The following is a 24,895-nucleotide window of genomic DNA, read 5'->3' as shown; positions in this document are numbered from 1 at the left end:
AAGCTTGGGGACCAGGACAAGCCATTTGCACCCCATGTTAGCTGCAAAAACATGTGTCGAGAACTTGCGTGATTGGAGAAATAAAAAAAGGAAGAGTATGCCATTCGCTGTTCCAATGGTTTGGAGAGAGGGTAAAGATCATGTGTCAGACTGCTATTTCTGCATGACTAATCTTAAAGGAGTCAACCGCAAGAACAAGCATTGTATTCAGTATCCTAATGTTCCGTCTGGCATACGACCAGTCCCTCATGGTCCAGGCCTGCCCGTTCCCGAGCCAGATGTTGCAATGGAATCTAGCTCTGAATCGGAATCTGATAACGCACTAGACAGGGCAGAGGGTGGAGAATACATGCCAGAAGAGAATGACCGGCCGGTGCCTCTAACACAAGCAGATCTCAATGACCTGACACGGGATCTAAACCTATCAAAGGAATCAGCACAGCTTCTGGGTTCTCGTCTTCGTGAGAAAAATTTGCTAGCACCTGAGACAATATTCTTTTGGTACCGAGAGCGTGAAAGAGAATTTAGACAGTTCTTCACAACCCAGAAGGACTCGTCATTAGTTTACTGCAACAACATTGCTGGTTTGATTCAATCAATGGGGCTGGACTATGTTGCTACTGAATGGAGACTGTTCATCGACTCTTCCAGCAGAAGTCTCAAGGCAGTCCTCCTTCACAACGGAAATAAATACTCTTCAATTCCAATAGGTCATTCGGTGCAAATGAAAGAAACTCATGACAACATGGATCAGCTACTGTCTGCTCTGAACTACAATGACCATGGTTGGTTGATCTGTGGAGATCTTAAGGTAGTTGAATTGGTTTTGGGACTACAGGGTGGGTACACAAAGTATCCATGCTTTTTGTGTTTGTGGGATAGTCGGGCTGATGATCAACATTTTGTCAGACAAGAATGGCCACCACGACAACGTTTGGAACCTGGTTCACACAATGTTCAGGCTCGTTCTCTTGTTGAACCAAACAAGGTCTTACTCCCACCTTTACATATCAAACTGGAACTGATGAAGAACTTTGTGAAGGCAATGGACAAGGACGGCATGGGATTTACTTTTCTTCAGCAGAAGTTTCCTCGGATCAGTCTGGAAAAGCTTAAGGCTGGCATCTTTGATGGGCCTCAGATAAGGGAACTTATGAAGGACTCAATGTTTGACGATGCACTGAATGCAGCTGAGCTGTCCGTTTGGTGGTCGCTTAAATCAGTGATAAGAAACTTTCTAGGAAATAACCGAAGTGCAGAATACGAGAAAGAAGTCGATGAGCTCTTGAACAGCTATAAAAAATTAGGGGCTCGCATGTCAGTCAAAATGCACTTTCTACGGTCCCACTTAGACTATTTCCCTCAGAACTGTGGTGACTTCAGTGAGGAACAGGGAGAACGTTTCCTCCAGGATATTCGTGTCATGGAAGAACGCTACCAAGGCCAGTGGGATGTGAACTTTCTTGCGGACTACTGTTGGTGTTTGAAACGAGACGTGGTGGCTGCCCAACACAGGAGAAAGTCACTGAAAAGGCCCTTCATCCATGATTAGATTTTCTGTAATATATCCTCTTTATCTTCTGAACTATGCAAGATTTTTTTTTTTCTTTTGTAAAGAATTTTTTTCCAAAATTAAAGGGAATACGTAGCACTAAATGGCGTTTTTTAATTATTTTTACCGCCTCGTATCTCAAAAACGTGACCTGATTGAACAAAATGAGTGTGATTTTTAGATTCTGCATAGCAAATTACCCTAGAATCAGTTATCAGATGCTTTACCTTTGAAACTTCGTAGGCCAGTGTGGTGGTGGTGGTGATGATGATGATGATGATGATGATGATGATGATGATGATGATGATGATGATGATGATGATGATGATGATGATGATGATGATGATGATGATGATGATGATGATGATGATGATGATGATGATGATGATGATGATGATGATGATGATGATGATGATGATGATGATGATGATGATGATGATGATGATGATGATGATGATGATGATGATGATGATGATGATGATGATGATGATGATGATGATGATGATGATGATGATGATGATGATGATGATGATGATGATGATGATGACGATGATGATGATGATTAACAGCAGCAGTCGCAGTAGCAGGAGTAATACTAGTATTCGGAAGCAGTGTGTGTGTGTATTGGGGGGAGGGGGGGAGGAGTCGCCGACGACATTACCTACGGTTTCTCCGAGCAGACCCTCATGCAGTCTTCCTCCCCATTCCAAACAATAGATCTAAAGACGATAAGAGATTACCACATGCTTGAAAATAATTCCCGTTTTTTTGTACATTGGGTCTAAGGATGTCTGTAAATATCAACTATTTTTTGCGAGGTAAATGTATTTTGTGACACTGGAACTTGTATTATATTTTGTGCAATGCACACACTTATAGAACTGCTGCATTATCATACATTTTCAAGCACAGTTTTGAACTTGTTCATGAAAACAATGTTTGATCTATATTACTTCCTGGGTAGATACTACGATCCGTAAGATTATCGTGTTCATATTCTTATATTCTCGAGGTTCAGGTTACTCCGACTTCGGACTGCGTAACAAAGCTATGCATTTGTTTAAAAATTCTATGTCAGTTTTTTCCTCTACAAACTGTATACGTGCTCCTTTATTTTAATGCTTATAACATATATTTTGTCATTTAGATTTTGTATAAAAAAAAATCATTTATTAACTCCTCCTAGTGCCATTCTGTCGCCCTCCTACCACCCTATTTTGCCTCATCGCCAGAGTAGAGCCTTCCACCGACCACAGGGAGGTGGTAGCATCCATTTAGGAAACCAGTGGTACATTCCAACGATATATACTATGGTCTGAAATATATTGTATCCAAACATGTTGATGATATAAAGCTATAAGGATAGATATGGCCAGATTCGTTAAAAAGAACACGCGCACAACAAAACTACGAAATTAAGATTGGCATTCAAGCGAGATCCACCCCAAAGAGCTTCTTTCATCTCTACCTAACATAAAATAAGGAAAGGATAAGCCCAATTAAAAACGACGATGTCATGATAGATTTGGAGGAAAAAATGAGCGAGGCGATTAACAAATATTTTCTCATAGTGTTTACAAAGGATAAGTTAGATATGGTACCTGACTGCGAGCCAATTTCCAGTGGGATGAAGATCTAACGTCAGCATTAGTAAGATAAAAGTAGTCAAACAGATTGATAGACTTAAAGTTACAAAATCCCCGGGTCCAGACGAAAATTTCTAGAGAGTGCTTAAAGAGTGTAAAATTGAAATCTGCAACCATTTAATGTAAATAGTTGATAAGTCGGTAGACACTCGTTTTGTGCCTATTACTTGGGGGTAGGGAAACATTGTTCCTGTTTTCAAAAAGGGAGATAAATCGTCTATATAGAACTAAAGGCCAATCAGTTTGACATAAGTATAGGTAAAATGCTTGAATCGATAATAGCTAAAGGAATTAGAGATCACATTGAGAGGCATAATTTGATTCGTGACTCACAGCATGGGTTCTCCAAGGGTAAGTCATGGGCAACTAATCTTCTTTTTACACTAATGTCTACAAGGCGTCAGATAACAATGATAGTCACGATATTATTTACCTTGACTTTAGCAAAGCGTTCGACAAAGTGCCCAATCAGAGACCACTAAAGAAAGTCAAAGCCTATGGCATAGGAGGAAAAGTGTGAATGAATTAGAGTTTGGATCAGTGACAGAAAACAGCGGGTCACCATAAACGGTATAAAATCCAAATGGGGGAGTGTTTCTAGTGAAGTTCTCCAGGGCTCGGTTTTGTATGTAAAAAACTTGGGCAATGGGATTAATATTGATAGTAAGTTTGTGGACGACACTAACATAGGACGCCTAATTAGGTCAGGAGAAGACGCCGAAATTCTGTCAGAGAATCTTAACAAATTGTTCATATGGTCAGTGAAATAGTAAATGGACTTTAATATCTCAAAATGCAGCTTGTTAAACGTAAATTTACACAACTCAGAAAGCAGGTATAACTTAGATAACACGTTTTTCGAGAAAACTGAGTGCCAGAGACTTGGGAGTTCTAATGAGTCCTGACCTTAAATCCAGGAAACAGTGCATTAGGGCCAGGAATAGAGCTAACAAAGGATTAATTTTTATTGCTAGGACGGTTACGAATAAAAGTGCAGAGGTAATTATCAAACTCTATCTGGCGTTAGTTAGACCCATCCTTGACTATACGGTACAGTTTTGGTCTTCGTCCTATAGAATGGATATCAATTCACTAGAATCAGTACAGAGAAGAATGACCAAAATAATACATAGGCTCAGATATTTATCCTACGGGGATAGACTTAGGCACCTTAACTTACACTTTCTGGAAAGACGCAGAGTTCGAGGTGATCTAATAGAGGTGTTCAAGTGGACCAAAGACTTTAATAAGGATGATGCAAACAAGGTCATCATATTAAGACAACAGTGCAGGACTCACAGTAATGAACTTAAATTGGATAGATTTAGATTTAAGAAGGAAATAGGCATGAACTGGAATAGACTTAGTTACCATGTAGTGAGCACTAAAACTATTGGTTGTTGTAAGAAACGATTAGACAAATTTATGGATGGAGATGAGAGGTGGTTAATGGACGTGGGGCTGCCTAGTGTAGGCCTTATGGTCTCTTGAAGTCTCATTTTTATGTTCTTATAGCAAATTATCACTCAAAGTCAAATAGATATTAAAGAAAAATTAGGGAATCTAGACCACTGGTCTGAAATGGTAAGAAATCTAACCCAAGAAAGTATAACGTGCACACAAGTAAGAGTAACACAAAGAGCATCTACAATTTATTTGAAAAAAGGGGGGAAACGAAAATGACTTTGGAGTACTCATCAGTAACGACCTTCATTTTTTTGGATATCACATTTTTGCCTCGTAGAAAATTAATAAAATTCTTTGACCAAGAACACGGTCCTTTGACTCCATAAGTCTGAATGTCACTAACGAACCATAAGGATCAATGTCCACGAGCATCTAGTATATGAAGTTTCCACCTACAGTAGTCACCAATCAGTTCTTTGGTATATTGGAAAGGATGCACGACGAGCTACAAAAAAGCAGTATGTTAAAAAAAAAAAAAAAAAAAAAAAAAAATAAAATAAAAAAAATAAAGATAAAACCTCCTAAAATTTGTGAGGCCCCTTTTCTTAAAATAAGTGAAGAATCACCGGGACAAAAAACAACAACTTCAATATGTCCGGACGTAGATTTAGTCCCGACGGATAGTATATGCCTTATTACCTGATAATTTTTCTACATCATGTTATATAGATTTATATAAGATATCAGAACAAAAAGCCTTACCATGTATCAACTATACAGCCAGATAGATGAACAATAGTTTTTGTACAAACAAAAAAATTGCCATGATACAATAGATTAGTTTGGAAAAGTGGTTAGCAATAGTAATTATCTTATAGTTAGAAACAACCTCAGGAACAGTGTAGTTGATAGAAAAAAAAAAAATCCTACAGAGTGAAAAATAGTACATTTAGAAGATTTCAAATTTAGTTGGGGAAACACCCAAACAATATATAATAATATTTGCCAATTGGCTGTTTGCTTATTCGGCGTATTTGTTTATTTTTTAACCATATATTTTTTCTGTATCCAATCTTATTCTGAACCGAAAGGTTTTCTATCTACCTCTTGCTTTACCATTGCAATACATTATGAGTTTTTGTCAAGCTGAGATGATATAAATTTTCATGGAATAGGGACTAGTCCACAAAACAAACGCATAGACAGTTATCTGCTGGCTAAAACACTCTCAATTCACATTTTCTGACTGATAATTCCAAAAATATGTTTGGGGCAATTTCATTGTTAGCAGCAAAAAATTCTATTGCGATAATCTCTCATGTTTCAAAAATAAAATCAGGTTTTTCTCATATTACTTACCTTCTTGCTTAAGTCTCCCGCTACCTTTTGCGACTATTGTCTGCGCGCTCTAAGGAGTCCAGTCAGGATGTGGCATACGTCGTGATTTACTACTAGCCATTTTGCCAAATCAACTTTATTACGTGCCTATCTATGTGCTATTTGATAGTGTATAGTATAATGAGTTTTATTTTTCAGGGTTATAACAACGATCTGAATAAATTCTATGACACGTGGCAACAGCGCTTTTCCCCCCATGTTGCCACGCCGAGGTGTCACGGGTGAGGCAGGAGGGATAGTGTGGGTAATTGTTGTTACAATCCTAAAAAGTGTTACTCGTTATACTATACAGCTTTCTTTACTATATAAAAAATTAACTGCCACATAGATGGGAAATAAGATTGAGAGAGAGGCATATACCAAGGGTGATTTGGCAGAATGTGCAGTGGTAAGTCACGACATATGCCACACCCTGAACGAACTCCTTGGAGTGCTCAGACTATACTATTTAATTTAGATACCACAAGGTGCTTTCATTGAACTGAGGGGTACCCCTCTCCACATCATAACGATAGAAAAATAGATCCGATTTTTTTTTTTTTTTTTTTTTTACTAATTAGGATTTTTAGAGGTCACTGGGCAGTTCCATCAGCCAAAGGAAACGCCCTCCACAGAGGTTTTGTTAAGGGAAACTTTGATCCAACGTCTAATCTTATATCAAAATATTTTTTAATACATTTTGCTGCAGAATATTACTGAAGATATTTTACTACTCGCAGGGCAACGTCCACAATCATCGATACAATCCCATAAGAGAAACTATCAAATTCGTTCTGTATTTAAACATATCTAAACCACACTGTAAATGTACACTAACTAAATTTTTGCAGTGCATGATGTCCTTGTCATTAAAAATTATAATTGTTGTCTCGAGTTTCACTGAATGGAAACCCGTAGATCCATAGTGGCTAGCAAGTCTTCAGTCATTCATACAGATCTTTTTGGAGAGGAACTTTTGTCTGTTATCTGTGTTGTATCAGTGTGGTAATGTAGCTCTATAGCAAAATATTCAACAATTAGTAGGAGGGGAGCAGTTGACAATTGCCAGATCTTCTTATGTGAGACAGTGGAGGAAATGTAGTTAAAGCTAATGGAAAGTTTTTTGGCCTGGTCCAGGTACCAAGCGTCAGTCCCTCGAGGCTGAACTTCCAGATGAAGGTGAGGGTGTTGACGGGCAGAAGGGAGATTATGCTCTCTGATGTTTATCTTGCAGGGTCATAACTAGCAGGTACCTGTCACCAGTCCCTCCTTGTTATACGAGTAACAAACACAACACCTCATGTGAGATATTTTGGTTCTTCATGACAATCGTATATATTTATTCACATCGTTGTTATTGATAGTTGGATAGCCTGGGGCAGTCTTCTTACGTCAGATCGGGAGGCTTAGGGACGGAGGCTCATGTCGCAGCTGCAGAAGCTGGATCATACACTGATAACCATTGGGTCAAGGGTGACCTCGTGAAAGTGGGAGAGACATAAGAGCCACAAATATAGTCTATACGGTTGCATTTCGAAAAATAAATATAAAGCTGCCAAAGTAGTTATATTGCATCTGGTCGCCGACAATTTCCAAAGTCCTTGAGCATACTATCGTGAATGCCTATGGAGAGAAGAATTGTAGTCTGTCCTATCTAAAAATTGGAATCGTTACCTCTAAGATCTCTTGTGAGATCTACTACTGTACCCAGTCTACAGTCTTCAGGTCAAATTTAGGCAAGTTTTGCCCTGTAAATTGAACGATAGACATTACGACTGGAAAAATTACTTGGCTATAATGGATGCCAAATATTTAATTCTATACACTTTCTGTGTAACTTTAATTTATTTATGGATTTCTTTTACTAATACATATGTCATATTTTCAGACAACACCTCACCACACCTCATCAACAAGGACAGTCACACTAGCTAGGGCTACTCTCTAGAGTTGACTGGTTCATAAAACACAACTGATAAATGGTTGGCTTCCTTTTTGGCAGTTAACACTTCCACCTACTTCTGTGTCTTTCCCAGGGCTTTCTTTCTTTGATTTTTCTGTCTTTTCGTAGCTCTGGAATCTGCACAAGTCCTTGCTGGCTCGTGAGACCCCTCGGTCAGCCGGCCCGGCGAAATCTAGTATTAACCTGTCGTAGTTTAGAGTAGTGTAGATCCCGTCCCCACTGGGCACACAGCGTATCACTCCACGCGGCTGTCGCCAATCGCCAAGGAACTGTGTGACCCCTACAATATTGTCCCCATTAGGCTCTTTTGAGCACATTTCTCATGCACCAGGGGGTTGCCCCCTGATAGGTCCGTTGGCTCTAACACTTAGTAATTTTCATTCTTCTGTAGGCCCCATGCCTTGTCCTTCTCTTTAATTATGTTTCCACCGAATCCTCTGTAACAAGTTAGTAATGTTTCTGGATGGGGTAAGCAAACTGGACTTAAATCTTCTTGATTTTCTTCTTCACTAATTTTCTACATTGTTATTAGATTAGGTACACCAGAGGACTCTCTCCTGGGATCCTCTTACACTCACCAAGCCAAGTCTGGTCCGACGTGTCAATTAAATTCATCCAATAACTTTGAACGTTACAAATAAGTGCCACCCTTTAAGGGCGTGGCTTTGCCTCCATGCACCAATAATTTTTCTCCTCCTCCACCCTTTTCTCCAATCAGAAAGGCTGTTATACTGTTTCAAGCAATACTGTTTACGCAAGTAATCTGTCACAAGCTGAGCGTGGCCTGTATGTTTACATTTCGTCACATCATCACTGTTATTGACATCCTAACTTGTGTTTACAAACTTAGGGCGGTAGTGAGAATATACAACTCTGCACTTCCTATAATATGCAACTCTGCACTTCCTATCGGCCATTGTTTCAAAACATCCAAGTAATAAAATTTGCATATCTTTTCATCTACCCCTCTATCTACTTAAATGTCTACCTCTATCTACCGGCCTCTTACAGGGCTCGGCAGCTACCCTTGGTCGTCCCGACCAACGTGCAAAATAGATTCTTCAACTCCACCTCTGCAAACGAGGAACACTTTCCTGACGATCCCAATATTGACCCGGATAAGGCTAGGGATGTTTTTCTCCCCTCTGACCAAACCCGATTAGCTGAACTGAATCCTTTTATTCTTAAGAAATCTCTGTCTTCGTATACCGAGGATATCAACCAGGTTAGGAAACTTAGAAGCGGAAATCTCTATGTTACCACCAACTCTGGAAAAGCTACACGCGACTTGCTTAAGGCGAAGAAGTTTCAAACCTTCGATGTTATTGCCTCCCTCCCTAGGTCACTCAGCTCCTGCAGGGGAGTAATCCACTGCTTTATTTGATGACCATGGAGGAGTTCGACATCCTCGAAAAAATGAAAAACCAATGTATTCTAGATATCAAATTCATCACGCGACTGGACCGGGAAAAGAACATGCGAGTAAACACGCCCCTTATCATCCTTACTTTCAACTCATCAATCCTCTCTGATAATGTCAAAGTTGGATATATCCATGTCTCACTACGACCATATGTCCCCAACCCTTTGCGTTTTAATAAGTGTTTTAAATATGGTCACCATGCTAAGTTTTGTCCCAGCCAAAAGATCGTATGCGGTAAGTGTGCAGGCGAACATCCTACAGATGCCTGCTCTGCAAAAGTGTTTCAATGTGTCAACTGCCCCTCTAACAACAAGCATGCATTCACCTCCCGAGATTGTCCCACCTTCAAAATAGATCAAGAAATTTGTACCGAGAAAGCAACTTATGGCTTCTATTTCTATGGAGCACGGAAGCATGTGATAGAAAGACAAATTGCCCCAACTAGTCACTCCGGACCAACTTCCTATGCTTCTGCAGTTATGAAAACATACAAAACCATTGAAACGCAGACTGTAAGCAAGCACTCCGATAAGGATAAAGTTCTTTACTCACCTACCAAACAAACCACGCACTCGCACTTTCCTTCCCCGACTATCTCAGAGCTTCCACTACGTGCGCCTATTCATGTGGAAGAGGATGTTCCGATGGAGATCGCCAGCTCCTGCAAATGACTATCAAGTCCGATGTCTAGCTCAGACCGAGCTTTGGGGACAAAACACGCCTCTTTTACTAAGGCCAAGAAAAAAGAAAGGAAAAAAAAAAAAAAAAAAAAAAAAAAAAAAAACATATATATATATATATATATATATATATATATATATATATATATATATATATATATATATTTATATATATAAGATCAATAGATAAATAAATAGAAAAATAAATAAATGAAAAATTAAGATCATCCAGTGGAATTGCCGAGGTGTTAGAAGTAAAGTAAATGACCTGTAATCCCCTTAGTTTTATGTCTACAAGAAACATTCCTAAACCCCAGTATTCAATTAGAGCTAAAAAACTTTACCATCCATAGGAAGGAGAGGTTTGCTCCTGGAGGGGGGGGGGGTCACAGTTACTGTTAGCGACTGCCTTCCCTAAGCGGAACTGCCATTATCCACAACCTTGGAGGCAGTCGCTGTCAAAACTATATTACAGAATAAACTTGCCTCCAACTGCTCCATATACTTACCTCCCGACCAACCATTTCCACTACAGGAGGTAAATGACCTTATAAGACAGCTGCCCCACCATAAACTCATAGTCAGAGACTTTAACTGCCACCATCACATGTGGGGGAGTGATAGATTACGTGCTCGAGGGGAGCAGATGGAGATGTTTCTGAACACCAACGACCTGGTCCTCCTAAACACTGGCAACCCCATACGTGTAGACAATGCTAGGGGCATTTTTTATGCATTGATTTATCCATATCATCTCCTGCTCTGTCTGACGACATAACATGGACTACGCATGACGACACCATGCTCAGCGATCATTTCCCAATCATCCTAAAAATAGAGGGTGACCACATTACGGCTGCTCCAGCCTATGGAGACAACCCACCCCCTCCCTATCCCAAATTCATCATGATGAAAGCCAACTGGAAATTGTATCAGCGTACTACTAACGTCAACACCACAGGGGACACTATGGATGACAACGTAGTCAATTTAACATTATCCATTTTGAATTCAGCGCATAAGCACATACCAAAGACCTCGGCATTTCACAAGCATAGAGTTCCTTGGTGGAGATTAGACTGTAGGAAAGCACTTTGCAAGCGGAATAGTGGTTATCGAACTTTTAAATACAACCCAATTTTACCCAACTCGATTACTTTTAAAAAGGCGCAAGCAGAGGCCCGTAAAATTATTAAACAATCCAAGCGAAAGTCTTGGCGTGATTTTATCTCGACAGTTAACATATACACCCCTCTAACACAGATTTGGTCAGCTGTCCGAAGAATTGACGGCAAACATGCTCCTACCATAAAGATTTTGACGATGTGAACCACATTTATAGATACGCTCACCGACATCACAAACATAATAGCAGATGCATTTATACAAACAAGCAATACAAATAACTATTCGCCAACATTCCTACAGAATAAACAAAGACTGGAAGTATAGACACTGGTCTTCCGTACACATACACACCACGAATATAATACTCCCTTCCAACTATACGAGCTTGAACAGGCTTTAAGCTCGTGTAGAGGGACCTCTGCTGGCCCGGATGAGATAAGGTATGAGATGCTGCAACTTCTAAATTCAATCTCGCTCAACAAATTACTGGAGCTGTACAACGAAATTTGAATTAATCATGACTTCCCAGAACATGGAGACATGCCCACGTCATACCTATTCTCAAAAAGAGAAAGGACCTAAAGAGTCCTTCCTCTTATCGCCCTATAGCGCTTACCAACTCCTTATCCAAAGTATTAGAACGTATGGTCAATAATAAATTAAAATTCATCCTTGAATCTCAAATTCCTGCCCTATGCAATTTCAGGAAAAATCTAACTTGTCTCGACCATTTGGTCAACTTGATATCCTTTCAAGTTTCGAAAAGAAAGATTTCTTTGTAGCTTGCTTCTTAGATTTAGAAAGAGCCTACGACATGGCATGAAGACGTGGTGTCCTCGAAAAACTCTATGCACCTGGCCTTAGAGGGAATCTCCCTATTTTCATTCAAAATTTTTTACTAGAGCGAGCCTTCTCCATCAAAATTCAAGGTTACTTTTCATCAGTACGCATACAAGAAAATGACATACCACAGGAAAGTGTGTTGAGCCCCACATTATTTATGCTACTAATTAACGATATTCTACCTGCTCCACCTTGGAACCTTGAATACTCACTATACGCTGACGACGTCGGAATCTGGCATCCCTTATCGAACCCTAGTTTTTCTGGCTCTCGCGTACAACTTGCCCTGGACTTGCTCCAGGAATGGTCCGACAAATTGGGATTTAAGTTTTTGGAAGTAAAGTCAACAGTGGTTGTATTTTTATGCAGAGCCCAGGCAGAAATCGATCTTCAATTACACGGAAATCCCATTCCAGTACAAAATTCAACCTTTTTCATTGGCCTGAAACTGGACTCCAGGTTAAACTGGAAGGCTCATGTAAAGTACCTAGCTGATGCGTGTAACAAGAGACTTAAATTACTGCGCAAACTAACGGGCACAAATTGGGGAGCAGGTAGGAAATCCTTGCTAGATTAGGCTATGGGTGTCAGATTTATGGTTCGGCAACAACAACCACGTTAAAACCCCTGAACATCAACCAAAACAAAAGCCTGCGACTTGCATTTGGAACATTACGCGGCACAATAGTCGAGAGGCTAGAAGTTGAAGCCAATGCTCCCCTCTCCACTACAGGCGCGAACTTTTACCACTCCGCTACGCCGCTAAAGTGCTTCGTATTCCACGACATCCCTGCAAGCTGGCGGCGTCCTAATACGAGCACTTTACAAACCCTAGCCTTAATCCCTTTTCCATCAGGATTCGATCCTTGTGCGAGCAATATAAAGTGCCACTTTAGTCTATTGAAAAATTGAAGACCTTCAACATACCACCGTGGGAAAAGATCACCCTGAACGTCGACATGAACGAAGACCTCCACAAAAAATTTTGCTCGGTGTAAGAACTCCGACAGAAGACCCTATAAGTCATCAACGGGTACACCGGCCACAGGGCACTATATACAGATGATTCCAAGTGTGGCCGTAAGACAGGAACAGGGTTATCTAGCTCCACAACCCGGATGATGTTCAGATTGCCGGACCATACGAGTATCTATGTTGCCAAACTGTTTAAAATATCTGAAGCTATAGAAATGGCTCAATCTGACACACATAGTAACTTGATTATTTTCTCAAATTCTTTGAGTGCATTACAGTCAATTCAGTTAGGTAACCAAATAGAAAATTCTCTCCTGAGCAAAATCATTAGCGCACTTTCGACGACCAACAAGTCTATTACTCTCTCTTGGGTTTCCAGCCGCATTGGGATCTCCGGGAACGAGAAAGCGGACAAGCTGGCCAAATATGCGTTAGAAAGTGACTCTATTATAGATATACCCATAGACATAGGCACTTTCAATTCAATCTTAAGAAAACAATTACACGCCCACTGGCAACACCCAGTGAGATAATCTCCATATCATACATAAGCAAAAGGAGCACATATCAGAAGCAATAGACGGGAGGAAATCGCCATAGCAAGGCTGAAGATGAATTCCACCTACATCACCCACCTAGATCCTTACATCACTGGCGTATTTCCTCTATAGTGCAACACCTGCAACACTACACTATCTATAAGACACATACTCATACACTGCACGCAATACAACACACAGCGCCAGGCGCTTATACATCACTGCAGACTCAACAACATTCAGTTAAACGTGACAAATCTCTTGGCCAATGACTGTTTCCTTATTGACAAAGTAGTGTTTTATTTGCGCACGATAGGACTGTTGTGGGAGTTGTAATGGTAAGTTAAACCGGATCGCAGGTTCACACCAGGCTTAATGACCCCACTATGGGTCGATAGCCTTAAGATCCAACAAAAAATTATGTAATTAGGTTATCTTAATGCGTACTTCTTAGTTGCATTTCCCCTTGACTTCAGGCTGTTGATGTATAGTCAAAATAAAGTTGAAGAAATCTATTTCTACGGTGGAAACTGATTAACAATTCATCCTTCACATTCTATTACGCTAATTATAAAATAGACAAATGAAGCACAATTTTATTGAGTGCTTCCTAGGTTTACATTTGGTCACGATGTGTCATGATGGCGTCCCTAAGAAGTAAAAATGTAATTTCTAACTGAAGACACTGAAGACTGAATTACGAGAGTAGATTAAATGATACAAAACTAGCCTCAGCTGAAGGATAAAAATATTTTGTAATAATTTTTTTTTCGAAACTCTTTCAGTTTATTTGCAAGTATTTTTATACACATTTTATTATGCAAATATAAACTAAATAATTTCCCTCCTATTTCTGGGTACATATCTTTCCCCACAGATAAACAAAAGTTGTTAACAGAGAATCATGAGAGCTTAACTACATTTGCAATTATGGAAGACGGGAAGTCCCTGGACGGGAGCGAAGAGACGATTAGAAAGAGGGAAAGATTTGAGGGTGACTACTGTCTCAGGAGAGGAAGCGGTGGTACCGGCATAAGCGATGGTAGTACCAGCTTCATTGGCGAAGCCAACGTCAACACGGAAAGGAACAAAAGCAACGGGTTTTTGAGGCAAAACAGCCTTGTGTTCGGCTGTTTTCAGGAGGGCAAGGAAGTAGTCGGTTCCTCCGACAGAGACTGTGATTGGCTGCGTGGCTGCATACATACTGGTTTCAATCTTGGGTAATCTGGCGGCGGCGGTGTTCCAGGCGGCCATGAACTGGGCCGTAGCCTTCTTGACTTCCTCAGTGGCCTCGACCTGCTGAGGAAGGCCGGCAGGCAAGGAAGCAGCCTTGACCACGGCCTGCTGGATCTTGGGAGCCCTACCAGCAGCAGCTTGCCAGGCAGCCATGAACTCAGCGATTGCCCGTTGAACGTCCTCTGTGGTCTCCACGACTGAGGGGGCTGCATAAGTGATTGCCAGCTGGACGCTCGCCACCCTTCGGGCAGCAGCGTACCAGGCAGACATAAACTCTTGTGTGGCCTTCTTAACTTCTTCAGTAGTTTCTACCTGGGTGGGGACAGTGATGGCAGCCCGGCTGGGGGATGAATACTTGACCAGCTTGGCTTCGATTTGGGCCACGCGGGCTGCAGCAGCGTTCCAGGCAGCCATAAACTCGGCTGTTGCCTTAGCCACTTCAGGGGTGAAATCGACAGGCACAGGAGCATCTTTATGCTGGGCTGCCAGATGTGCAGATCTATAAGTAGCTAAGTCGGGAGTCTGTGTAGCGAGGGCAGCAGCAGCCTTGTGGACCCTAAGGAATTCCTTTCGGGCCTCGTCGACTTCGATGGTGTAACCCGAGGGAGCGATGTCTCCCGAAGCCAGAGGTCCTGTGTAGCGAGGTCTTGGTTTGGAGGCAGGAGCAGGGGCGGAGGAGGCAGGTGATGCTGCTGAAGGTGCGTCTGATCCAGGGGCACGGTACTTAGTGGGAGATAATGGAGATGAAGGAAGTCGTGCGGCGACAGCTTTGTAAGCAGCTAAGAACTCGTTTCTCGCAGCTTCAACCTCCTGTGTAAAACCAGAAGGAGTGATGACTCCAGAGGCGAGGGGTCCAGTGTAGGGCTTACCAGGACCAGTTGGGAATGTAGAGGGTCCAGTGTAGGGCTTACCAGGACCAGTTGGGAATGTAGAGGGTCCAGTGTAGGGCTTACCAGGACCAGTTGGGAATGTAGAGGGTGCAGGGTCTACAGGGGCAGCGGGAACTGGGCTCTGTGTATCGCTAGGAGCAGCGGGACCATATTTATCTGCAAATGCAACAGCGTCATCGTAGGTCTTCTGGAACTCCTTCCTGGCAGCATCAACTTCCATTGTGTATCCGGAAGGAGTGATATCTCCGGAGGCTTTAGGTCCTGCGTATTCAGGTGTGGGAGGTGCTGGTTTGCCAGTATCCGAATAGTCGACAGCTATGAATGTGCTTGGAGAAACAGGGCCAACGGGTTTACCCCTTGCAGGAGCCTGTGGACGACCTACGCTGTAAGGCCTGGCTGGACGTACTGCTGGGGCAGCTGGGGCAGCGGAATCGCTTGGGGATGCTGGATCTCTTGGAGCAACAGAGCCATATTTCTCTGCAAATGCAACAGCGTCATCATGGGTCTTCTGGAACTCCTTCCTGGCAGCATCAACTTCAATTGTATATCCGGAGGGAGTGATATCTCCGGAGGCTTTAGGTCCTGCGTATTCAGGTGTGGGAGGTGCTGGTTTGCCAGTATCCGAATAGTCGACAGCTATGACTGTGCTTGGAGAAGCAGGGTCAACGGGTTTACCCCTTGCAGGAGCCTGTGGACGACCTACGCTGTAAGGCCTGGCTGGACGTACTGCTGGGGCAGCTGGGGCAACTGGGGCAACTGGGGCAGCGGAATCGCTTGGGGATGCTGGATCTCTTGGAGCAACAGAGCCATATTTCTCTGCAAATGCAACAGCGTCATCGTGGGTCTTCTGGAACTCCTTCCTGGCAGCATCAACTTCAATTGTGTATCCGGAGGGAGTGATATCTCCAGAGGCTTTAGGTCCTGTGTATTCAGGTGTGGGAGCAGCTGGCTTACCTGGAGCGGCTGGCTTGCCATGAACAGAATATTCGACCGCTATAACAGCTTCAGGGGAGACATCTGTGCTTGGGGATGAGGGTCGTGATAGGGCAGATCCCGGGGTATAAGGGGTATCAGGGGCGGCAGCGGAAAGAGCGGCAGCTTCATCGTAGGCCTTCTGGAAGTCGCGCCGTGCTTCGTCGACCTCCTGAGTGAATCCGGTTGGTGCGATAACTCCAGAGGCCTTAGGTCCTGTGTACTTAGGAGTAGGAGCTCTTACACCTGCTGGGGCTCCAGGAGCCGGCACACCAGGAGCACCTGGGGTCGGCGCTCCAGGAGCAACGGAATAGTGGGGCCTTGGTATTCTAGAGGAGGACGGAGCAGAGTATTTGGTAGGAGCTTCGGGTTCAGAAGGCGGGAGACCCGCAGCAGCACGAGCTGCGGCCACGCGGGCAGCGATGGTGTCGAAGGCGAGTTGGAATTCGCGGCGGGCCTCATCCACTTCTTGGGTGTAACCTGAGGGCATGATGATGCCAGATGCTAAGGGCCCCGTGTAGGCCTTCGTGGGCACAGGTGCCGAGTAAGTCACAGCAGGGAGAGTAAACACATCAGTGTCAGGAGCTGCCGCGGCGAGAGCTGCTGCCTTTTTGAAAGCTACCATGAACTCGGCGGTAGCCTTTTCCACCTCGGGAGTAAACTTGACCGGCTGTGGGAGACGGGCTGTGGGTCTAGCTCTAGGTGTAGCAGAAGGGGTAATGTGCGCTGCCTGATACATCGTGGTTTGGATTTTAGGTACTCGAGCGGCAGCGGCTCTCCACGCCTTGAGGAACTCGGCAGTAGCTTTCTTGACTTCTTCGGTCGGCTCAACGGGGCGAGGACCTCTAAAGGAAGGGGTGGTTGAAGGAAGTGCAGTTCTCATTGCAGCTGCCCTCTCGGCGGCAGCGTGCCAGGCTGCCATGAACTCGGCTGTGGCGCGCTGAACCTCAGGGGTTGGCTGCACGGGTTTGGGAACACCGTAGGTGACACCGACCTCGACGGCGCTCGCCCTCTGGGCAGCCAAGTTCCAGGAAGCCGTGAAGTCAGCGGCAGCTTTCTTAACAGCCACTGTTTCTTTAGGAGCGACAATATTATAACCACCAGGGACCGGTCTGACCATTGTTGCTTGAACCTTCCTGGCTAGCTCGACAGCATAGTTCCAAGCTGCCATGAATTCGGCTGTGGCCTGAGCCACGGCGGGCGATGTTCTAGCAGCCTGGTGGGAGCCCGCAACATAAGGAGTGGGCGTGCCATCCTTTCCGGTAAGGAAGACGAGGGGTACAGGGAATATTTCACCTGAATATAGGAGAGCGGGGTCGACATAACACTTATCTGCATTTGCATGGCCCACTGCCACGGTCAGCAGCGCTGCCAATACCTGAAAGAAGAAAATAAAGTTGATCAGTCGATAGTATTGGTTCTAGAGTAGCATGCTCTTGTTTTTGATAATGGATCCTATCAGAGACTAGTGGCTATTCTCGCTTCCATGTCGTTATACTCATTCTTTCTGCCTCATTTGACTCGCTGGTGAGTCATGATTCCTCCAAGCAATTTCCAAGCGATGATACCCCTACAGTATATTTCTACAATTTTTACCAAAATTTTCTTGTAATGTGCTTATGTCATAGTGATGCTATGTTATGTTATGTTAATAAGTGATTTGTGTTTTTATGAAATATATATATATTTCATCATTAATTTTCTTACTAATGTTAGCTAGTGATTTGTATTTTTTTCATAAAAAATGTATATTTCATCATTAATTTTCCTCTGGGATTGATTAGTTTAAGTTAGAATGTTTATAATGAAAAGATAATATGAAGAATATTTTACAAAGAGAAAAAATACAGACATTTATTTTCAAGGACATCGCCATCACCTTTTGAGTATACTTACTTCTGTGGACTATATTACCTATTCTATCTGCCCATATGTAAACAACCACAAAGGCGAGTTAGAATTTATGTAGTATGTTGAGAACTTATGCTGCAGTACAACAGATTACGTATTGTGTATTTGCCAAATGTAACAACATAAAATAATCTATATTACTTTGTTCAATTACCGTGTTTGTTGAATGTTTACAAGTGTATTCAGCATTCATCACAATCAAAAATCTTTCTTAAAGGGGGTTTACATTCTAACGGTTCGTCGAACGCGTTTCGACAGACACGTGTTTAAAGTGATGTGTGAACGTGTGAACGGGGTATTTGGTCGTCGAACAACACGTGGTGTTACCGTAAAAGTCTTCATTGAACTTAACATCTTATATATGTTAAAGAGAAAGCAAATTAGATCTCACGGTGAATCGTGTTCTTAAGAGATTTCAAAAGTCAAATACGATTATATATCAGTTCTAAGTTCTATTTTCTAATTAGACGAACAATGAATTAGTGGGTTTAAGATTTTCCTTTATCATTCACTTTCTTAATACACATGTTTTTTTTTTTTGCAGAATAAAGCAAAAAGTCGTAAATTGGTGAGATCGACGATGGTGTATAGTGCGAAGTGTGTAGTCAAAAATGTTGTTTATAAGCATTTGAGAGAAAAATATATATAAAATAATGGCCTCCCTACAAAAGTATACCGGGAAAACTATGCAGTGAAATGGGTAGTTTATGAGCGGAAAGGAAAGAGAATGTTGTAGATTAGGTCTTTTTGATATCGTTAAAAACATAACAATAGAAGCATGGGTCATCTGCAGTGCAACTATAGATAACTTTGGTGAATAGAAAATCATAGATGCAAGACTAGAGAGAGGAGTAAATTGAATGATAGAGTGAATCTTAGATATCAGTGGTATGTGTTATGCTCTAAAAAAAAAAAAAAAAAATGCATGGGTATCACTGCAATAAGTCTCACTAGAGTTTTCCAAAGATGAGAACCAAGAGTCAGAATGTGGAACAACATAATTAACAGATTGTCCATACAAGTTCTAGTCTTCCCCTCCTGGATATATATATATATATATATATATATATATATATATATATATATATATATATATATATATATATATATATATATATTAACAACCACAATGCACTTTAATTCTAAGCCATCAAAGGCCAGCATGCTTGAAATTGAAATGTGGTACTACCTAGGACTCGAACCGGGTATCCTCATGACAAGTGCGACAGCGACTTTCCAACTAGGCCATCAAGCATGCTGCCGTTTGATAGCATAGAATTAAAGTGCATTCTGGCTTTTAAAATGTATCTCTAATCACTGGGACCCATTCAGTGTTGTGCATATATATATATATATGTATATATATATATATATATATATATATATATATATATATATATATATATATTCATATATATATATGTATATATGTATATATATATGTATATATATGTATATATACATATGTATATGTATATATTTATATATATATATATATTTATATATATATATATATATATATATATATGCTTATATAAATGCGGAGACAGTAATTACTGGGATGAAGGAAGTTGTTCTCCTTTGTGACAAGTTGCATGTAGACATACTTCTTCTATCGGGTGAAAGGCAAAGATGAAATAGGTTACATATATATTATAACAGAAAAAGTTAGTTTGCCTTCTTTGCAGTGAGACCAGTAAGAAACAAAGGCACTCGTTAGAATTTGATCGGATTGAGGTAAAGGTGGATCAGTGTAAGGGAGGTAAATATGAAAATTTAAGAGTTTTCAATGAAATTCAAGTTGTTCAATGAGTAGTGTAATGTCTAAGGCAAAAGAAAAGTCGTGTTTTTCCTCTTGACGTTCAGGAAACTGAAGAATATATTTTGCATGATTCTGGGTTGAACTAAAAGGTCTAGATTCGGTTATCTGACGGGAACAGTGTCATCTAGAAGTCATCTTACGTCGTAAGCACTCCAAGAACAAACTTTGGTCTAGAAAAGGCTATGGAATGTTGGTCTCCATGACTTGAATGATCGTTGCGAGCTCTGCATATCTGTGAATCCTAAGATCAAGTCTGAATTTCTTTGCGATATGTTTGCCCATGGTATCTCTAAAATGCTGGGAACTGCTACTTCGACAATTACTTTGGTGATTTAAAATAAAAAGAAATCTTATGAGGGTATACGTGATAAAAAACTGAGGAGCTGACAAGGAGGCGCCGAGCTGAGACCGAGATCGTTACCTTTACTATATAGATGTGCTGGGACTTCCAGAACAGGTAAAAGTCACCGGTTGTAGTTACTGGTCCAGGTCGTGTAAAACCTAACTGAAATCTGCCTGCCACTCAGCGCAATATAATAAGTCATGAAGTGAAAATTATGATAAATTAGCAAGAGATAGGCATTAGAACACTGCGGCTTTGAACTCGATCAGTGGAAGATATCATTTGTCTGGCGTTCAAAAGGGAGAGGGCTTCACTTTAAAATGTAGTGTGTTCTTAGTGTAGTCTGAATTTTTTTTCGTAAATGAGCTATTTCGAACTGCATTACCAAATGTATCACATAAACTTTTCATTTTATTTTTGACCGGAAACCTTTCGGCTTGAGGAACGGTGAACGACGTTTAAGGGGAAAAGAATCACAACTTAATGAGGGAAACAATGCACAATGGGCAGTTCCCATCTCGAACGAAACTAAAAGTAAATTACATCTAATTCAAAAGGGAAAACATCATAAATCGTACACTTAAATAAGAAACCACAAGGACTCCTCAGTGGTAATGGCACGGCTGAATTCGCGCACACAACAACAACAAAACCCAGTGGAGGTCAAATTCGTATCTATTATCGAGGCGATAAAAAAATGGTGGCTGACAGGATGGTAAGGGCGTATCCCAGCTATTCTTAAGCCTTTCTTGGTCTATGTTCTCATATTTTTGTATGCTTTATCTCTTTGCCAATCACCAGCCATAAAGTAATAAAAATAAGTTCTGTGAATCTTAGACTGTAACTGAAATGATATTGAAGATTCTTTTCCTTTGTTCCAGAGCACTGCCGATGCGAATTTTCAGAAGTTCTGTTTTGTTTTAGAATACAAGCAATGCACACGGATAGTACGCTTATTCAAATTCCTTAGCTTATGAACGGTGAGGAGTTTCCCTCGACTGAATAAAATCATCTGACGGCAGCCAAAAATATGTAAGCGTACAACAACGTATATACGTATATATAACTGCATGTATAATAACGCTCCCCTCTTTTTATGAGCTTATCAAAATAGGCTTTAAGTCTTAAATGAGGGACGAGGTTTTCTTCAGTTGAATAAAATCGCCTGGCGGGAGGCTGACGAAGACGGGACAAAACAGTTCCACTGGGTTTCAGAAAGCTTCAGTTGCGTTAGATTGCACACGCAAGGCCTTTCTCTTCGTCCACCAAGAACAGCTGCACCAATTCTTAAAAGTCCTTCTTTGGTTCAGGATACTGCCGATGTATACACTTCGGCACAGAGTTCAGTCTACTCACCAGAGACCGCATGATGTGCTAATCCGAAGATTCACCCGCAAGTGACTTGGGATGGTCACCAGCCACCTTTTTATAGGCGGATCTTCCTCGGCCTACTCCTCGTCTCGTTCTCCTTTGTCGGACCACACCCGACCTTCGTCAACAACCCCCCCCCTACGTCCTCTCTCCCAATCCCGCTGTCCTACCACATTCCCACCTCACAGGATCCTCCCCACCCAGCAAAACCTCAGCTCAACCCCCAATCCCCCACTCCCCCTTCTTCCAGTACCCTCCCCTCTGAAGGTAGCTTCTGCTGTGGCTTGCTCATCTTCCTCCAGAAGGGCAAAGCCAACGGCACGGTGTGTATCATCTTCTTGGACCCTCTTGTGAACACTTGTGTACAATATCATTTCTCAAACGTACCTCCTTCAGTCACTGTCCATAGCCATAGAGAATTAAAAATAAGATGTCTCTTTTTTAATTTATAACAATTTATACAAAGGCCAATCTGAATTTAAATAATTTGATTGTCATTTTTCCCTGCGCTGAAAGGATTTCACAATTGGGTCTTCGAGTTGCTTTAATACTCTCCCTCCTATTTTCTCCCACCCTCAGTCCCAATTACTGTTTACGACCTGGGCCTCACCCTCACCCTAATTCCACCTTTGTCACGTGCAGCGCTGCCAGTGCAGAACCGTCACTGCAATACTGTCAGTTCGAGAATCCCATTCCAGCACCGTCAGTTCGATGCCGTCCGTTCAAGTCATAGTCGCGTCAGTTCGTGACTATCCTTTCGACACCGCGTTCCCAGAAGACTGTCCCTTCCTAACTGCCACTCTTCATGTCTCCCCAAAACAATCTACTGCATATTCGGGCGGCTGGGACATCTGGGGGCGGCTTGGGCGAGGCTTGAATGTGCTTATGGGGCTGCGGCTCCACCAATTTGGTCTGTCATGTTGACAAGCGGATGGATTATGCATTCCACGACAGAGTTGCGCTCCCAGAGCAGCCTACCAAGTGAGGTTTTATAACATGACTACCACATATCAGTTAGCTTTCACTCTTAATCAAAATTATGCCACACATGTGTATGATAAAACATGGCAGTGTTGAATGACGATTGTCATAACGTATTTGTCTGAAAATTATTTGCATATTTGGCGAGTCTTGTGCAATATCTCCTGTTAATTACCTCAGCACGTTAATGCCCTTTATGAAATTTGTTCAGGAAAAAAGACTGGCGATTCTATGCAGCTGAAGGGGAGACACTCTTCAGGTTGGAGTTTGCTTCTTTAGCTCATCTTTTTTAGTCTGTTGATGCTCATATATTGAGAGAAATAATCAAATCAGTAAAACAGAGAAGTGGTTTTTCAACTTTTTTTTCTTAATGATAATGATTGTTGCCTTGATTTCCTCTGACTGGAAACTCACAGCCCAACAGCGGCTAGCAACAGTCCTCAGACCCTCCCGCAGGTCTCTTTGGGAAGAAATATTCTAATTTTTTTCTGTGATGTATTAGTGTGGAACTGTTTCTCTGTCACCGGCTGAAATTAGAAGGAGGAAGGCAGCAGTTGTCGGCTGTCAGCTTTTCACGTGTGAAACGGTGCAAAAAGCTGATAGAGACCTTGGGCCCAATTCGGAGAATGAATGTTAGCCCCTCTGGGGTGCACATCCTGATGAGGGTGAGGGGGTTGACGGGTTTTGAAAAAGGGAAATTGCGTTGTCCATCTTGTGTAACAACCACAAGTAGGTACCCATCATTGACACACCCTTTTTTTTTTTAAGAAATTGTAGATGAATTCACGGGAATTCTCCTCATATCAAATATAGCTTTTCTAAAGGTGAAGAGTTTCCTTGTAAATGCGAAACCCTTTTCCCTTTTCATTGCCAGTGAGGATGATATTCATACCGATGGTCCTTAGCTGAATAAAATCCACATTATGATAGACCACCTACAATACCAGAGTATTATGGAAGCGTTTTTCTCCAGATCAGCAGCCAACATTTACAATAACTATTTTGTCTTCAGTCTTCCAATGTTTCACTGATATATATATATATATTATATATATATATATATATATATATATATATATATATATATATATACATATATATTTGCATACTCCTTCATGCATTCCATTTGCAATAGCACTGATAGAGAAGTGTTTATGAAGAAGACTAGGACAGGATTCCATACTTAATGCTGTGATCCTGTTAAGAAGACAGACAGACTAGTGAGAAGAAAATAGGATCACATGCAAGTGTTCCTCTGGGCGCGAGTCAAGGCCGACTACAGGGAAGAAGCGGCTGCATCTCAAGGGCAGCCTACCTGAACCAGATCTCCAACGGCCGCCGTGGTGTTGTAAATAATGCAACTAGATCTTGCAGAGGATCACAGAAGCAGTCGACAAAAACATTATTTGCATAGTAAAAAAATGTGAGGGATTCATAAGTTGAAGTAAAAACGCATCTCGAAGGACAGATTCATGGTTGTACACTATTAAAAAATAGTCATGCATTCATAGTGGAACCAACAATGGCCGTCTGTATGCAGTGGTCTAATGAGACGGACGTCCGAGACAATCATCTCCCCCCTCACATTTTAATATCTCATTGATGGACACGTCTCTACGCTGCCTGAAATATGCCTGAAATCAATCACTGTTGACTACTTCTTTACTTTTTCATTTAAGGAAATCTGGAAACCGGTAACTCTCCCGTCCTTCTCGCAACAGTTAATGGTATAAAAAAAAAAAAAAAAAAAGCATTAGTATCCCGTTACTCTGTAGGGAGGTCTATGGGAGTGCCCGGGAACTGTTGCCGACTAAAATAGGGTTCTGGGTGAGCAGT

General features: G+C 41.7%; 1 protein-coding gene across 1 annotated transcript; it reads right to left on the bottom strand.

Annotated features, from left to right (window-relative positions):
* Positions 1-14,284: 14,284 nt before the first annotated feature.
* On the bottom strand, positions 14,285-22,166 carry LOC143032850 (uncharacterized). The gene is made up of 2 exons (XM_076198014.1): positions 22,064-22,166; positions 14,285-18,009 (listed from the first exon to the last, which is right to left on the bottom strand). Exons 1-2 carry the CDS (start codon positions 22,073-22,075, stop codon positions 14,446-14,448), a joined length of 3,576 nt encoding a protein of 1,191 aa, XP_076054129.1. The 5' UTR covers positions 22,076-22,166; the 3' UTR covers positions 14,285-14,445.
* Positions 22,167-24,895: the final 2,729 nt, after the last annotated feature.

The sequence above is a fragment of the Oratosquilla oratoria genome, chromosome 14 (genome assembly GCF_046742065.1).
Source record: "Oratosquilla oratoria isolate Oo_2021 chromosome 14, ASM4674206v1, whole genome shotgun sequence".
Classification (NCBI taxonomy): Eukaryota; Metazoa; Arthropoda; class Malacostraca; order Stomatopoda; family Squillidae; genus Oratosquilla; species Oratosquilla oratoria.
The sequence above is the reverse complement of the archived record's forward strand: the minus strand, read 5'-3'. Positions and strand labels throughout refer to the sequence as shown.